General features: G+C 47.0%; 1 protein-coding gene across 3 annotated transcripts; it reads left to right on the top strand.

Annotated features, from left to right (window-relative positions):
• Nucleotides 1-2,426: 2,426 nt before the first annotated feature.
• On the top strand, nucleotides 2,427-13,914 carry SPNS1 (SPNS lysolipid transporter 1, lysophospholipid). Of its 3 annotated transcripts, none has more exons than XM_054993237.1 (13): nucleotides 2,427-2,514; nucleotides 2,982-3,220; nucleotides 3,451-3,516; nucleotides 4,171-4,307; nucleotides 5,377-5,528; nucleotides 5,789-5,855; nucleotides 7,721-7,863; nucleotides 9,332-9,490; nucleotides 9,721-9,910; nucleotides 10,030-10,095; nucleotides 11,301-11,399; nucleotides 11,935-12,106; nucleotides 13,646-13,914. In XM_054993237.1, exons 2-13 carry the CDS (start codon nucleotides 3,004-3,006, stop codon nucleotides 13,738-13,740), a joined length of 1,563 nt encoding a protein of 520 aa, XP_054849212.1. In that variant the 5' UTR covers nucleotides 2,427-2,514; nucleotides 2,982-3,003; the 3' UTR covers nucleotides 13,741-13,914. The 3 variants fall into 3 exon arrangements, with proteins under 3 accessions (XP_054849212.1, XP_054849213.1, XP_054849214.1); XM_054993238.1 differs by having other exon boundaries at nucleotides 2,450-2,503; XM_054993239.1 differs by lacking the exon at nucleotides 2,427-2,514 and adding an exon at nucleotides 2,589-2,608.
• Nucleotides 13,915-17,044: the final 3,130 nt, after the last annotated feature.

Here is a 17,044-nt window from a genome sequence, read left to right as displayed (position 1 = left end):
TTTGGATCCTATGGTAAACTTCTACTAATGGAAGAGGCAATTTTTGTTTTTATATCCTTGTTTATATTTTTGTTTATATCCTTGCTTCCCTTGATATTGTTCCTCAAGAACAACATTTTGGGCTGCAATGGGATGTGCAAGGAATTGTATTCTGTTGATACCAATGATTCCCATTAGTGGAGGTTTATTGTGGGATCCAAGCTTTGGAGCATAGGGTATGATGCTCACTGTGAACCCAGAAGTTGCCTTCTCCAACAGCCCTGTCCTTCAGAGAACTTTGCACGCCAAGCAACAGCAAGCCTATGGCTACAAGTCCAACCCATTCAAGCCTTCCTAAAAACATTTTCTGGCTCCTCTCGTATGTCTTCTCTATGCAGCAATAGGTTGGATCCAGCTAGTGTTTTCACTTCATCTTGTCCAGCTTCCTGCCATTCCACATGGCTTTTGTCCATAAGATCCCATGATCTCCAGCATAGTCTTTCAGACGGTCAAACAGGACTCCCACCTCCCTTTTTCATCAGCAGAAAAGCTGGTTAGAGCCAACTGAATGTGTGTCCTCTTGATATTCCATAAAGTCCTGCTGCATCATGTGTAAGAAAGGGCTGTGAGACTGCAAAAGGACAGTAGAAAAGAGCAAGAGTCAAGTCGCACTAGTCTTGGAACAAAATTTGTGTTAAGAGTATGCAGTTTTGTGAGTCACAGCTTACTTCAGTGAGCTGTGACTCATGAAAGCACATACCCTACCACAAATTTTGTTAGTCTTATAGGTGCTATTGGACTCTTGCTCTTTTTTACTGCTACAGACAAACACAGCTAGCCATCTTGCAAAAGGGCAGTTTTCCAAAGTGCTGGAAAAAGACGAAAAAAAAATCTTCCTTGCCTTTGGACTGAATTCATAAGCAGGTCGGAGCTCTTCTGGTAGGTTCATAGAAAGGAGAATTCTGCCACACTATAGAAACCTCTGCCAAGTAAGCAAAGTTCTACTCGGGGCTTTTTTTTCTGGGAAAAGAGGTGGTGGAACTCAGGACTGCACAATGATGTCACTTTGGGTCAGCTGGAACAAGGGAGGAGTTTAAAAGTTTATATCGCCCTTGGCGAAAATGGTCACATGTCCAGTGGCCCCGCCCTCTGATCTCCAGACAGAGGGGAGTTTAGATTGCCCTCTGCGCTGCCCAGCGGAGCAGAGGGCAATCTCAACTCCCCCCTGTCTGGAGATCAGGGGGCGGGGCCACCGGCCATGTGACCATTTTCAAGAGGTGCTGGAACTCTGTTCCACCCTGTTCCTGCTGAAAAAAAGCCCTGGTTCTACTTGAAACTTGCCCAAATGCCAAGAAACATAAGAAGCAGCAAAATCTAGCAGAAGTGCAGATACTGTAGTAAGGACAACACTTCCACATAAGCTTTCACAAGTCAGCAGCGCGTTCAGTTCCTCAGATGCATGAACTGAGCATGGATCACAGATCAGCTTTGTACTTAAAAGTTATAACAAGAGAAAAGGTGTAAAGTGGGGAGTTATGAGGCCAGGCAAGTTAGAAACAATAGCCACACACAGAGAATTTGTTCTATTCACAGCTGCTGTGTTCTTTATGCTGAAATCTTTCTTGATTGATGGCTGTATTAGTCTGTAGTAGAACAGCAAGATTTGGATCAGTAGCACCTTAGAGGCCAATTAGTTTTCCAGGGTATGACTTTGTACATGGAGTGGGAAATGGGCCTTTCCCTCACTCTCTTCCTCTCCATGTATCCGTCAAAGGGAGCTTTGACTCGTGGAAATCTAGTTGTACTGCTGCACCTGCATCTTGCTTATTTAACTTACTTACTGGCCACTTTTCTCACCGAGACTCAAAGCAGGTTACACAGTATGAGTCAATACATTTCAATAAATATCGTAAGAGGGTATCAATGCAAATTTGCAAAGATTAGAACACAAGTAGAAATCCAATACAGACCTGCGGAACAGAGCATAAGTAGGTTCTAAACCTGGCATATTAAACAATACAGAAACTGCCGAATAGGACCATATTTGCAGCAACAGCCAGTACATAGTAGTATAGTCTATAAGTCCCACCCCTTTACTAATGCAGCTCTTTGAGACCGGTTATTGTTTCTAACTGGCCTCTTTGTTCACATTTCTCCACGCCCATCAGCCTTCTCTCGCTCTGTAACCATGACAACGAGCCCCACGCAGAGGAGAACCTGTAGTGGCTGTCGCTCAGTGAGAAGGGAGGAGAGACCAGACTTAGCTCTCGGGTCCGGCGACGAACGTCACCCAACCGCAGTCCCCTGATGAAAGGGAAACGCCTATTGGTTGCTCCGAGGCGTTTGTGGGGCGGGGAGAAGTGGGAGAGACCAGCCCGCCGTTGCTGCGGCAACACGGGTCGCCGAACTGCTGCGGTGGCGGCGGAAACAGAAGAGATCATGTGACCTCACCAGGGAAGCAGGGAGAAAATATCATGTGATCTCACCCGGCTGATCCGCATGTTGGGGAGGGGAGGCCGGCCGGGTCTGTTTCTGGTAGGGTTGCCAACTTCGGGTTGGGACAGTCCTGGAGATTTGGGTGTGGAGCCAGGGCAGGACTTGGGGAAAGGAGGGGAGGGACCTCTACAGGGTAAGTGCTATAGAGCCCAGTCCACTCTTCAAAGCAGCCATTTTTTTCAAGGGAGCTGATCTCTGTGGCTTGGAGATCAGTTGTAATTCCAGGATGTCTCCAGGTGCTACCTGAAGGTTGCCAATCCTAGTTTCTGAGGGAGGGAAGTCCTAGTGTAAGTAAAAACGGGGGTCTTTTTAGGAGGAAGGGGGCACTTCCTGTGAGACTAATGTTAGAATAAGAATTTGGGGCTGGAAGTGTCTGGGGTCTCTGGCTCTAAGATGTGAGTTAATCTTTCAGCTCGCTTGGTGAATGAAGTCTGTCCCCTTCATCCCCTTAACTCTTCATGCTCTTCAAGAGGGTGCTAACGTCTCTCTTGTCTGTGTACCTGCAGCAGGCCCTCCCTGTCTCCTGCCATGGCATCCCCAGGGCTCCCCTATGCTGACACGGCCCCCATCCTCAGCCAACCTGATGACACAGAGGATGAAGAAGGTGCTCGATCCCAGTGTGAGAGGGAAGAAGTGGGAGATGTGCAGACCATCACTGGTATCTCTACTTCACATGCCAAGGGCATCGTTGCAGTTCTCTTCTTTGTTAACCTGCTGAACTATATGGACCGCTTCACCGTAGCAGGTGATGATCTTTGGGGAAGATCTTAGAAAGGGAAGGGGATGGCTGGGCTTTTTGTTCCCATGTACATGATGTGGATAGGGGTGGGTGGTCCAACTTGTAGTGGCCCCTTAAATTCTTCCGTAGTTATGTTTTCAAATAGGTCATTTTGGGGGTGAGCATTAGTTTTGAGGAACAAAGATACTGTGCTTTCTCTTCTGAGTGTTAAGTGCTTTCTTCCTGCCTTGTTTCAGGTGTTCTTCCTGACATTGAGAAGTTTTTTAATATTGATGACAGCCTATCAGGACTCATACAGACAGGTAAGGAACAGGGGAGGGGGCTTCAGCTCTGGGTTATCCCCCCCATGTTTTGTAGGGATGGTGCTCCTGGAGCAGGAGTTAAATGAGGGCTGATGGGGAATTCTGTGATCTCTTAATCTGTGTGATCGCTTCTCCCCCGTATGTGCCGCCATGGCAACTTCACGCATCTGGACAGGGCCTTCTGCATATACCGCCCTGCAGTTGGGCAAAATCAACAAATGCACTTTCTGTGTAGCCCCACCTGATGGAATGGCGTGTCTGCAGAGGTCAGGAAAGCTTCTACTCTCCTGGCATTCTGCAAGCTATGTAAAACTCCAGCAGGGCTTTCCACCCAGATTATGGGGCTGTGTTGTAGCTCAGAGAGATGCATTGGAAGGAACAGGGACTACTATCTGCTAATGTAGAATTTCCACGTTACTAAATATGCCATATAAATTAGTTATGCTTTGTATTACAAAGATTTCATCTCTGTGCCCAGCTTTATGTTTGTTTTCAAATTTTTTGCTACCATACCCTATTGTATCTCTTTCGCTGAATGTCCTAGCTGTTAATTATATTGAATTTTCACTTGTGCTGTGTAATCTGCATTGGATCTCAGTGAGAAAGGCAGACTATAAATAATAATTATAATAAACTAATTTTCTCTCTTGGCAGTTTTTATTTGTAGCTACATGTTACTAGCACCAATTTTCGGTTACCTGGGGGATCGCTATAATCGCAAGTACCTGATGTGTATTGGGATCACTTTCTGGTCAGGTGTGACTCTAGGGAGCAGCTTCACCCCCAAAAAGGTATGGGGGCAAGGTCAGATGGGTGGAGAAGGGGGGAGTTTTGTATAACTGAGAAGACTCTGTGGATTCTTTATATCTGAGGCATAATGAAAGATTTTGGATGCGTTTGTCCCCCCACCCCATATTCTCTCCCTATCCGAACTTCTGGGCTCATGGGAGGGATCTGCACTGGTGCCCTTTTTGGCATCCTCGTGGCAATTTGCCTGAAGTCTGCACTTCAGGGAGATTGCTGTTGTTCTGTTCAACCCACTGTACAACTCTTAACTAGCCCCTAAGCAACCTGTTGCAAAATATTCCTACTTGATCACTTGAGGGAGATTCTTTTTTTGCTCATTCCAGGTGAAAACCTGTGTATCAGCCTTGTAGTGGGCTTAAGTTATTTATTGTTTAATTTCCATCTATACCCCACCATTCTCAAAGCTACAGTGTAACAGTTCAGCTCAGAAGGAGAATTTTAGGGGGGATAAAAATTTTCCCTGTGCCAATTACCTGTTGTGTTCAACAGATATGCTTGCATATGTTGACCCCCCTTCCCCCCTGCAATCCCAGCCCAATCGCATTTTTTGTCCTACTAGTTTCAGCTGGTAGCCGTGTTGTCTGCAGTAAAGAGCAACGGTCGAGTTCAGGAGCATCTTCAAGACCAACTAGATTTCCAGGGTATGAGCTTTCAAGAGTCAAACTCCCTTCATGGAACAATGAAGGAAACTTGACTGTGACAAAGGCAGCTTGACTCTTGTTGGTCTTTAAGATGTTACTGAATATGAATTCATATTCACCTCCCTTTGTCTTGCCTAGGAATCTTTGCTGTTTGATTCAAATGTTATCCGATCAGAAATCTGCCTACTGTTTGACTGGAAGTATTTTTTTATTATACCTGCAAACCACCTTGGGTGTGTCTGATCAAGTTGAAAACCTGTTTAGCTCTCGTGGCACCATAGGAACTATTGTGAGGACTCTTGGCACCTACATAGGACTACAGCGTGCAGGATTTTTAAAGGGGTATGCTAGATTTGCAGACTACCAGTGCCTTTGGGCTGCTGTGGTATTACTTTTCTGTTTCCTATTTTAGCACTATTGGTTGCTGCTGCTGACTCGAGGCCTGGTGGGTGTTGGGGAGGCCAGCTACTCCACCATTGCCCCCACCATTATTGCTGACCTGTTCCTGGGCGACCAGCGATCCCGCATGCTCAGCTGCTTCTATTTTGCCATACCTGTCGGCAGGTGAGAACCCTTAGGTATCTGTAGCTGGTGAATTTGGAATATTGTCTCTTAGTGCTTGTTTACTATCTGTAAGCCTGAATATTGTTTTATTGTAAATTAGAAACTAATTTTCTGCCAGGCGAGTACAGTGTGCACTTTCATAATCCACAGATTAAGCAGAGCCAGTGACAGAAATTAAATAAGTGTTTGGTCCTTGTAGAGATTGGTGAGTCTGCTTGTTTGGCAAGGTTCTCTGACTGCTTCCTGTTCTTTCTCTGCAGTGGTCTGGGCTACATTGTAGCATCACAGGTGAAAACACTGACTGATGACTGGCATTGGGCTCTGCGGGTAAGTAGAGTAAGGGAGCCTCTATATTCAGAAACAGTAAACCTCTGAATACCAGCACCAGGAGGTAACATCAGGGCAAGGTCTTGGCCGCTGTGTCCTTTTTTTTTTTTTACAAGAAACTACAATAGTACAAGGGGAGGGAAAAAAGGAAAAAAGAGAAAGGGAAGGAGGGGGTGGAAAAAAGGGGAAGGCAGCATACAAACACTAAACACTACACTTCAATGCTTTCCCTTCATACTGCCATAATTAAAAATTAAAGCTTAATGAAGTAATGATGGAATGGTTGATCTTACAAAATACAAATTACAGTTCAAATTAAATCTCCCCCCCCCCCCCCCGCCCCGGGCCTCGGACGCAGTTCTCTCTGAGCAGCTACAGCCGCAGCGCTCATTGCCTCCCCCCTCCCTTCAGGCTTCGAATCTTCTTCTTTTTGCTTGGTGTCTTGCCCAAATTCTTGATTTTTGTCCACAAAATCCCTTAGCTGATCTTCCGAATTAATCTTGTAAGCTTGATCTTTATAACTAAACCAGATTCCTTCCGGAAATAGCCATTTGTACTTTATGCCCCGTTCCCTCAAGAGAGCTGCCAGCCTTTTATACTTAAGTCTTCTCTTCCGAACTAAAAATGGAACGTCCTTCAGTATCTTGACTTTATTTCCCAGAAAGTCCAAGTCCGCATTATATGAGTTATATAGGATATTGTCCCGGACCCTCCTAGATGAAAACTCAATAACAATCTCGCAAGGCAGCTGCCGCTTCATTGCATATTTTGAAGAAGCCTGACGGACTCACAAAATGGCGCTTTTTACTTCTTCTTTAGTTGCCCTCGCGGTTGTCGCTAAAAGTTCTGAGGCAAGATCCCTTAAATCCTCGTTTTCCTTTTCTTTAACATTCTGGAGACGCAAAATGGTCTGTGTTCGTTCCACTTGCAGCCCGATCAGCTGGTTTTCCACCAACTTTAGCTCCTTGTTCGTTGCTCTCATAAGTGACGCATTTTCCCGAGCAGACTTCTCTGCCCCCCCCCCGCTACTTCCTTGATGGCTTTCACATCGCTCTCAATTAAGCCCACCCTTTGATCTGTTGCATTCAGCTTGTCAACAAAGGGTTTTATGGCTTCGATGGCCGTTCTTTTCACCAATTCCTCGAGCGACTCCCCTCTTCCCTGCAGGGCAGCCGAAACTGACTTGCCCAGAGCAGGACTCTGCTTTTTCGCTGCCATTTTAGGGGGGGGGGACCGCCAATCTTCCGAGGCTCTGCGAGGGGGAAAAAATCCGAATCTTCTTAACTTCAGATCCCACCGCTCCTTCACATGCGCTTGTAGTGACAGAAGGGATTCGCTTACTTACAGGCTTCCGCCTAGTCCTGTTCTTTGCCGTTTTCCGTGGCCCGGCAGCACGCAGGGTGCCATGCACGTCTGCCAGCCTCCATAGGGACAAACGGGCAATTTACCCCCTGCCTCGATTTGCCAGAGGGCTCTTCCCGCCGCGTCCCGGACCCAGACTCCCTCCCTGGGAGTCCTGGGGGCTAACCTTTGCAGATCAGCCGCCCGGTCAGGCTGCTCGGCCGCTTCCTCTCAGACCTGCCGAGAGGAGCGTCCGACATGGCCGCGAAAACGAAAACGAATCCATGGCCGCTGTGTCCTGTTTGTTTAATCCTCCAGGTCAACTGGTTGGCCACTCTGGAAGTTGTATTGCTCAGTGTTTTTAGTGCTTTACAATTGCCTTGGTTTCTTTTTTAGATCCTCCTCGGGATCCCTTTTTCACAAAACAGTGGCACATCTTGCCCCCCCACAACACATGGGGCTTTATTTTCTCTTTGTTCAAGTGCCTCATACTGAGAGCTGCTTTTCTCTGCTTTCTCCTGCAGGTGACTCCTGGCTTAGGACTGTTAGCTGTGCTGCTGCTGGTGACTCTGGTGCGTGAGCCACCCAGGGGTGCTGTGGAGATGCACTCCAGTGTCCCCTTGCAACATACTTCCTGGATAACTGACCTGTGGGCTCTCAGCAGGAAGTGAGTAACGCGGAAGAGGTTGAATCTGCTGTCACTACATCTACAAGATCTTTCTTTTGCCTCCTACTTGGAATTGATATTGAATAGCTTCCCACTTCTAGTCCTGTATTCACAGTTAGTATTTCCAACTTAGAATCCTTGCTTCACCTCCCTTTTATGTTCAATGGTCTGATTGTGAGCTGAGCACTGGTGGTTTAAAGCTAGGGAGCAAAACAAGCTGTGTCGAGAGGCTGAACATTCTAAGTAGGATTGGATGGGCATGCCTGCCTGATGCTTTAAGACAATGGTTTTCAACGTGTGTTCTAGCAAGCCGTGGCATTCTCCCTGGAGAAAGTCCAGCTTCTCGGGGAAGTAGCTCATCTGCTGCCTAAATGGGGCATCAGGTATTCTGGGATATATTCTTGGTTGATATGAGGCTCACATGGATATTGTAAGCCACCATTTTTTGCCACCAAATCCTCTGCAACAAGCAAAGGTGGCTTGGCTGTCAAGGCGGTAGCAGAAGTGTAACAGGTTGGCTCCTACCAGCCTTTCTGCTGATGAAAGAAAAGGAAAACGGTTCCTTGTGACCCCTGCAAAGCTTTGCTGGAAAATACAGATCCCGTGTCGACAAAATCCACATGGGGTAAAGGCTGCTGGATTTGATAAATAACTGGCCTGACCCAGCCTAGAAAGTTTCATCCCATTGCATTAGGACTGATGGCCAGGCATCTTGGCATATGTGCCAGAAGCCAAGGGAAAGAGTTTGCCAGTGTGCAAGCTGCAGCACATCAGTTAGTCCCAGTTCCTTGGTACCATTTTGCATCTTGCTTGCTTGCTACAAGTTGAGAGACAGGCAGGGATGCCAGAGCCGGGCCTCCCATCCCTTTTTTACTTTATTTATTTCTTACATTTATAACCCGCTCTCCCCAAAAGTGGGCTCGGAGTGGATAACATCCATCAATAAAAATCACCTTAAAATACATTTAAGTGCATTTATCACAATAAAACATTGGGCTCTCCCGGCTCTGGGTACAAAACCCCCTGCTCCCTGGGTTACGCCGTGATACCTTGCCGTGGGATAGCTCTGCAGTTCTAAGCAATGCCTCACGTCTGCATTACGTCCACTTGATTCTTCTGCTCTTGAAATCTTGCAGCTGTGAATGCGTGAACTGAATCCACTGAAAAGCTTTGTGCGTGTGTGAATTCTGCCTGTGGCAATCGTCCTTTCGGTCTCGCTTGTGCATTGTTGTTTGATAATTGCCGTCAAGGGATCAGCATGCCTGTTTGGTCCATCTCTGATCAGTACCTGGATGGGATTTTTCTCAGGGACTCTGTGTAGGGTCGACCTGGAAAAGAGGGGCCCAAATCTCCCTGTGATGAATCCTTCCCTGAACCCTGTTCTTTGAATGGAGCAAAGGGCTTGACGGCAGGCGTCTTTCTGGGCTTGCAGACATTCATTCGCCTTCCCTTCCTCCCTGTCTGCCAGCCGCAGCTTCGTGTTGTCGTCTCTGGGCTTCACAGCTGTGGCCTTCGTCACGGGTTCCCTCGCATTGTGGGCGCCAGCGTTTCTGTACCGATCTCGCCTAGCCAGTGGAAGCCTTCAGCCTTGCCCTTCAGCTGAGGATGCTTGCAACACCTCAGATAGGTGAGTTAGCAGGGGGAAAGCCCCTGACCAGGTCCCTGTTGAGGAGCACTGGTGGTCTCTAACTTTTCTGAGCTGGTTGAGCACAGTGGCTAAGAGGCTTGGCTACAAATTCCAAAGTTCCCTGTTTTGACTCTGGCCTCAGTCTCTCTCTCTCTCATTCTCTCTCTCTTTCTGGGTTATGCCACTGGACTGTACATGTATGTAAGTGCTTTGTCTCATTATCTTTGCAGCCTCATCTTTGGTTTCATCACTTGTGTGACTGGCGTGCTGGGCGTTGGCAGTGGGGTAGAGATTTCACGGCGCTTGCAGCGGAAGAACCCCCGTGCTGATCCCCTGGTGTGTGCGGCTGGTCTGATCGGCTCAGCCCCCTTCCTCTTCCTGGCTCTGGTGTGTGCGCAGGGGAGCATCGTCGCCACTTATGTGAGTCCGCTTTGCTCCTTGAGTCTCCCCAGTCCGTGTGGGGTAGCCCTTAGGTGTTGCATGAGGCAGTATCTTCTCCTGTCCTGACCTAATCTGTTTCTCCTCTTTATGCCCCATAGATTTTCATCTTTATTGGTGAGACCCTCCTTTCCCTCAACTGGGCCATTGTTGCTGACATCCTTCTGGTGAGAATTTGGGAAGAAGGGAGGTGTGGTGGGAACAAAGCTCTGTAGTTTGCTACAGTCACAGTATTAAAGCTCTTCTCTTACCTCTTCTCTCTTGAGGATAGTGATTTTCTTTCCCTTCCAAAGTAAGGGCTGTTTCATATCACATGACACATTTTAAACATTTCGGTCCTGCCTTTTGGCACAAAATATCCCCATGTTGCCTTCAACGGCTGCAGAGCCTTGGATTTCAACTGCATAATGTTTTTGTGCCAGAAACCAGCATCATTCTGTCACAGATGCTTTCGATGTAAGTCATCCTTCTTCCAATGCCACCTCCCCATATGTCCTTCCTTATGTCCCTGTGTGCCAACTACGGTCCTCAGGCAGCCATATGTTGGCTGTCCCAACCCACAGGGTAGCCCTTATGGCATCAACTAGAGCCGGGGCCCTTTCCATCATGGCTTCTGCTCGGTGGGATGGGCTCCTTGAGGAGGAGAGGGGAGCTCCTGTCCTTGGAGATCTTCAAGAGGTGCTGCAAGGCTTGCTTGTTTGCCAGGGCTTTTGAAGGGGATGTGAACAGCAGGTCTCTTTAAAGGGGAAGGAAAGGAGAAACTTGGGGTTTGTTGTTTTATTTTGCTTTTAACTGGAAATATTTTAACTATAATTGGAAGCCGCCTTGAACCACATAGAAAGGCGAGTATAAATGTTTTAATAACAAAATAAAAATATAACAACACAATAATATTGCTGTGTTTTGAACTTTTAAAAAACCAATAAAGGAGCAGTTAGGCGCTTCTTTTACATCTCCAGTCTCTGGAGATGCTCAGAATTTTTTTTTTTAAAGTTTGAGGTTTGCTGCAAATAGTTTGAAACGAAATAAAATCAAGCACAGGCAGCAACAATCAATAAAACAGATAACCAGATATAAAGAGGATTGCGAGGCATGTGGTTCAGGCACTAAAGAGAAACACCCTTCTTAAAAGGCAGACAAGATACGCTGCCCCTTGCGTAGCTGTGCATAGTCACCAGGCTTATATTTGGTGCATCTGTGCATGGCATCAGAATGCAAAAGCTTGTGAAAAGGCCTGTAATGCAAGACTCCTTCCAGCCTGCGCTATAAAAGACTTAACATCTTGCACATTTTATTAATGTGCGGAGGACCGCAAGGATCTCTGCTTTCTCCAGCAGAGGGCACCAATAAGTCATCTTTATTGTCTCTCCAGTACGTCGTCATCCCCACCCGTCGATCCACTGCTGAAGCTTTCCAGATCCTGCTTTCCCATCTCCTGGGGGACGCTGGGAGCCCTGCGCTAGTTGGCTGGGTAGGTGCTGAGATCAGCTTGTCTTGGGGCTGCTGTGAAGGCACTTTCCATCATATTTGCAAAGTTTGCCTTCCTGCCTGTTAGTCAAGTGGCTCCCCTTTTCTGTGCCACCTGCTCTTGGGGCTCTCTCCCAGCCACAGAAATGCCCTGCAGAGCCAACACATCGGCATCTTTCCAGAGCTGGGAGGATGCAGCCTGGATAGGCCTGCAGTGCTTGTTCCAGACCTAGGGGGAAAGGTCTTGTCAAACTAAAGCTTGTCCCGTATTCTCTGGCCTCTTCGGCAATCTTTTTCTCAGCCACCTGAAAGGACTTGGATGTAGTTTTTCTGACAGAGCAGTCCTTCTAATAAGAGGGAGAGTGAGTCGTAGAGATGGGTTTTGCCATGGGTCATCTTCAGTGTAACCAAGTGTAGCCCATCAGTTAAAGTGGTATTTCTGATCTTGGGTGTTTTTCCTTTGGGTAGCACTGTGCCTCTGTGGCTACCCTCTGGCTGTTGACTGATCTGTCTCCTTTTTTGTACCCTCCTGCCCCCAGATTAGCGACCAAATCCAGCACGATCACCCTCAGTCGTTCATGTCAAAGTTCCGCAGCCTTGAATATGCTTTGATGGTCTGTGCTTTCGTGGGAGTGATCGGCGGTGGTTTCTTCTTGGCCACCGCTTGTTTCATCCAAGCGGATCGTAAACGTGCTGAGCTATACGCACAAGGTACTAAACCCCCTTTTCCCACTAGTAAGTTTGTTCGTATTAAGCATTTATAGGACATTTATTCAATGTGTCTGAGAAAAAGAAGGAAAAAACCCAATAATCTAAAACAGTTCATCAAAATACAAAACCACTTTTAAAACGCAAAATAGCCAGTCCTTGAAAATCCATCCAAGACAAAATCCCAAGCATTAAAAATTATTGCCAATCGCAACAAGGATGATTGCTCAGCTCTAATTGAGGCCGATTTTGCAGCCTCAGAGATAAAACTGTGAAGGCCTTGCTTCTGGCAACGACTACATCATATGCCTTGATGATATCAGACACGGGGTGTGGTTTGACAAATGCAAAAGGAGGAAGGGTGAATGCAGGAAGAAGTGATGACTAAGGCATGTCGGTCACAGGCCCTGCAGGTCACAGACAAGCACTTCCAGTTGGATCTAGAAGCATGCGGGCGGCCAATGCAACTGATGATATGAAAGCTGCACTGTGTATGTTTCCATTTTCAGACATTTCTTTATGCATTTACTTCATTTATACTCTGACTTTTTCCCCAGTGGGGATCCAAAATATCCATGTTAGCCTCACAACCAGCTCTGTGGAGTTGGTTAGGCTGAGTGTGGGCAGCTGACCCAAGTCACCAAGCAAGCTTCCATGGCAGAGTGGGGATTTGAACAAGGGTCTTCCAGCTCGTAGTCCAACACTGTAACCACTACCCACACTGGCATGCATCAGGAAAGGAGCTGCAGCATTTTGCAATGTCTAGCTTTTGAATCTTCTTCAAGGGCAATCCTGTGCAGAATACCTTGGAGTAGTCAAGCCTGCGGATGACCAGAAGCATAGAAAGGGCCACAGCCTTCAGACTGGTTGCTGGTCTACAGACCAAGTCTGGAATGCAGGTGTTAAGTTCTCAAATCTTGGCTTCCACAACTCTTAAAGAGCAGCCATGTCCCCTGTGCATCCCCCTCCCAGTAGCAAAAATGGAAACCCAGGCTTGTGACTTGGCAGAGTACTTGGGTTGGTTGGTAATGGAGAGAGGTTTGTGTTCAAGGGAGCATGTATGTCTGTTAGAAGGCACATGTGTGTGACTGCCAATCTTTGAAGACATGTGGTTGTTCAAACGTGAAGCTGCCTTATATGAAGTAAGACCTTTGGTCTGTCATGCTCAGCGTTGTATATTCGGACTGGCAGTGAGGGTCTACAGGGTCTCTGAGATCTTTCATATCACCTTCTACTTGATCATTATCTGGAGAGGTTGAAGATTGAACCTGGTATCTTCTGCATGCATGCAAAGCAGACACTTTACCACTGAACCATCCAACTCCAGCTTAATTTTTTGAAGTGTGAACGCTCCTGTGTTATAGCACTTGTGCAAGATGGTCACATGTACTAAGACAGGGCAGAAATCTTGCAGGCTCAGAACTCTGCCTAATAGCCAGCCAACCAAGAGATGAAGCCAGGATAACAGTTAACCTCCTCTGCTGTTGGGCTTGGTGGGCCTCCTTGAACCCAAACCGTGACATGTTCCTCTTATCCCCCCAGGTCAGCTAAACGAGTCATCGGAAGGCGAAGATCGCATTGTTGTTCCTCAGTGCGGCCGATCAACAAAAGTCCCCGTCTCTAGTGTCCTCATCTGAAGCCTGTTCCTACCCTTGCTTATCAAGTCTGGGGAAGGAGTATGGACTTGTGGGCTCTGTATGCAGATGACCCAGGGAGATTGGGGGGGGGCTCTCTAAATGGATCCAGGCTGGTGTGGACAGCTGCTTTTTGGTGTTACATGGGATTTTTATAAAGCACAAACTTTATCCAGATTCACGTGTCTGTGTTTTTCAGGCGGGTGGAATGGTTTGATGCCCTTCTTGTTGCATTCCCCCCCCCCCACCAAAAAAAACCCTTTGGGAGATGAAGTCAGAGAATGCTTTTGCCTACAGAGTAGGGGGAAACAGTGGAGTTGGTTGGCTTTTGACAGAGGGAGGAAGCAATCAAAAGCTTTTGACGAATGAAAAAGATTGAAAAAGAACCTGTAAATTGGCCTGATAAGACAGAAAAGCAAAAGGAAGTCTCCTCTGGAACAGTCATAAAGACTATAACTAACTTTAGTTTCAGGTGGTCTGCAGTAGAAGAGCAAGATTCAAGTCCAGTAGCAACTTGAAGACCAACAAGATATTCAGAGTTTAAGCTTTTGAGAGTCAGATTGCTCCCTCCATCAGATCTGTGCGAGCCATCGCTTGGTCACTGTGTGCAGGATACATATAATAATCATATAATAACATTAGATTTATATACCGCCCTTCAGGATGACTTAACACCCACTCGGAGCGGTTTACAAAGTATGTTGTTATTATCACCACAACAAAACACCCTGTGAGGTGGGTGAGACTGAGAGAGCTAGAAGCTGTGACCCAAGGTCACCCAGCTGGCTTCAAGTGGAGGAGTGGAGAATCAAACCCAGCTCTCCAGATTAGAGTCCTGCGCTCAACCACCACACCAAACTGGCTCATGAGCATGAACTGTCCTTTATTATCAGCTTGGAATGGATTCTGGGGACACAGTGGGTGGCTGTTGACTTTTCCCATATGTTAAGAGGAGTGGCTGATTTGTGTGATTTGTCAATTAGTATACTTTGCTGTCACCATGTGATATGGCTTGTTCATTTCTGCTTGCAATGTCCAAGAATCTGAGTTTTTCTAAAGATTGTAAAGGTCTTAACAAAAATTCATAGGGAAGAGCTGAACTGTGGACCCCCCCCCCCCGGTCAGTTTCTCAACAGCATGGCTTCCACAACCTGATTCTGTCCCTCTGTCCTTCACATCGTCTTAGAATGTTAAAAAAAAGGTGACAATTCTGATTGCAAATCTGCTACTGTTTAGCTTGACTGTCCATTTAATGGGCTGTGCGCTCACGGGGTTTGACAGTAAGGGGATCTTGCCTTGGGTCAGATGATTAGACAGGGTGACTTCTTGGGTCGCTTCCTGCCAGATAACAGGGACTGTGAATAGGCCATAGTGCAAAGTTTATGCTATAGGAGTCCAGTCTTCGGTACTGGGTGTGGAGTTCAGCATCCCTTCTCCCTCTGCTTTTTGGTTTTGTTGCTGAAGTGAGTTTCTAGCCCTTGTGTTGGAGATGAAAAGATTGAAAGCACGCTAGCTGCATTCTCAGAAGCGGAAGTGGGGGAGGAACAGGGAAGATACCCTGTAGAGATACCATAGAAATTTTTCTAGAAATAAATAATCAACAGTGTTCCCATAGACAGCTCTCTGGATTTCAGCCTGTTGTGTTGTAGTTCCTCTCCACATGTTCGAGAAGCGAAGTATACAAAGCAAGCAAGTGCATGCTAATCTGAACAAATCTGTGCAGGTCAGAATTTGGGTTAATTTCTTATCCAGGCTTGGGTGCAGCTTAAAAGCTAGGTGGGCAGCACGATATATACATTTCTCTTTTTGAATTAGCTTCACTGGTTTGAAGGGAGCCGAGAAGGGGAACTGTGTGGTGGAGGTGTGAAGTGCCCTTTCAGAGAGGATGGGGCGGGGAACCCTCACACATGCTCGGCATAGAACCTGAAAGTAACAATTTGTCAGTACATCCATGGGTCTGCAAGTCACCTGGTGCCTTGAAGCGGCAGGTGTGTTCACATGTGGTGTGCAGTCCTGCTGGAGTGCAGTTTTTTGTTTGTTTGACAGCTCAGTGTGCAAAAGATGCTTGCAAATTCTCTTGCTCAGAGGGCCAACGAATACGGTTGACATCAAGTAATAAAAAGCTTTCCCTGGACTGTACCATTTCAAGCTGGTGGGTGGGGATGGGGGTGGACCGCGTGTTATAAGCAGGAAAAAAACCAGCATGTCAAGAGAAGGTGAGGATGAGCTCTCCATTATCCTACACTCGGCCCTGCCTTCTCCTCATATGCTGTTTTTCTGCATCTTATTTTTCCCAGAGAAGCACAGAAATAGGCAAACATTTGCCTGAAGTGGTCCAGTCCAGTGCAAGCTTTACCACTTGGTTTTACTTATTGAATAAAAAGACTCGCAGGCATTGAGTCTATGTTTGGCCACAGATCTGTGCCTTGGACTGTGAATGCCCTGTGTGGTCCACTGTCCAGGATGGAGAGTAGTTTTTGAGAAGAGTGGGGCAAGGCTAGGTCACAGCTGGCTGTTTGAAACCCTCTGAAAAGAGAGACAACCAAGTATTGAACATGATTTCAGTGCCTTTTTTGTGTTTCCTCCACCCCCCGGCCTTTTATCACCATTGGTGAGTGGGTGGGTGTGTAGGGGTTTTCAGAACTTGCTGCTTGTTATGGCCATTGGTAATCTGTCACCGAATCATAGGATTGTATAACTGGAGCTCTATCAGCCACTCTGACAATAGAAGGGAGAACAGGGTGGTGAAAGGCTGTGTATTAAAAAGCCACCCTTTTATCCTTGCTGGTTCGCTCTGCCTGAGGCACATAGTAAAAATGTGAGCCTATGAATAAACCAGGTTCACACACAGATCTTTAAATGTTAATTGTATGGCCACAAGTTGCCTTTTGTTGCAACAACGGGTGCGAGAGAGGGGAGGAAATGTCTGCTTGCCTAAAATCACTTTTTATTCACAGATTAGCATCTATGTATAAACGCACTTGTGACTCGGAATGCCATTCCAGGGGACTCTTGCGTGGTGGTGGTCTGTGAATCTCTTAGTGTAGTGTGACCCTTCCTACCACAGGAGATGTGCGGGAGCCCCTTGTGATGGGGATGTGGCTGGTGGCTCTAGCTCTGGGACAGGGTCTTTTGGAGAACCATGCAAGATGTAAAGAAGCCTTGAGAAATCCTCCTTGATGCCCGGGCATCATTCCCTGAGCTTCTAAATGCAGTGGAGTTTCAGCTTCCCCCTCCTATGTCACTTGAGTGCACCTGCCCTGTGACTTCCTGCTGGCGGCTGTGGCGTTTCCTTCCTGCCTGAGCA

This window comes from Eublepharis macularius, chromosome 12, assembly GCF_028583425.1.
Source record: "Eublepharis macularius isolate TG4126 chromosome 12, MPM_Emac_v1.0, whole genome shotgun sequence".
Classification (NCBI taxonomy): domain Eukaryota; kingdom Metazoa; phylum Chordata; class Lepidosauria; order Squamata; family Eublepharidae; genus Eublepharis; species Eublepharis macularius.
This window is presented reverse-complemented; position numbering and strand designations above follow the sequence as displayed.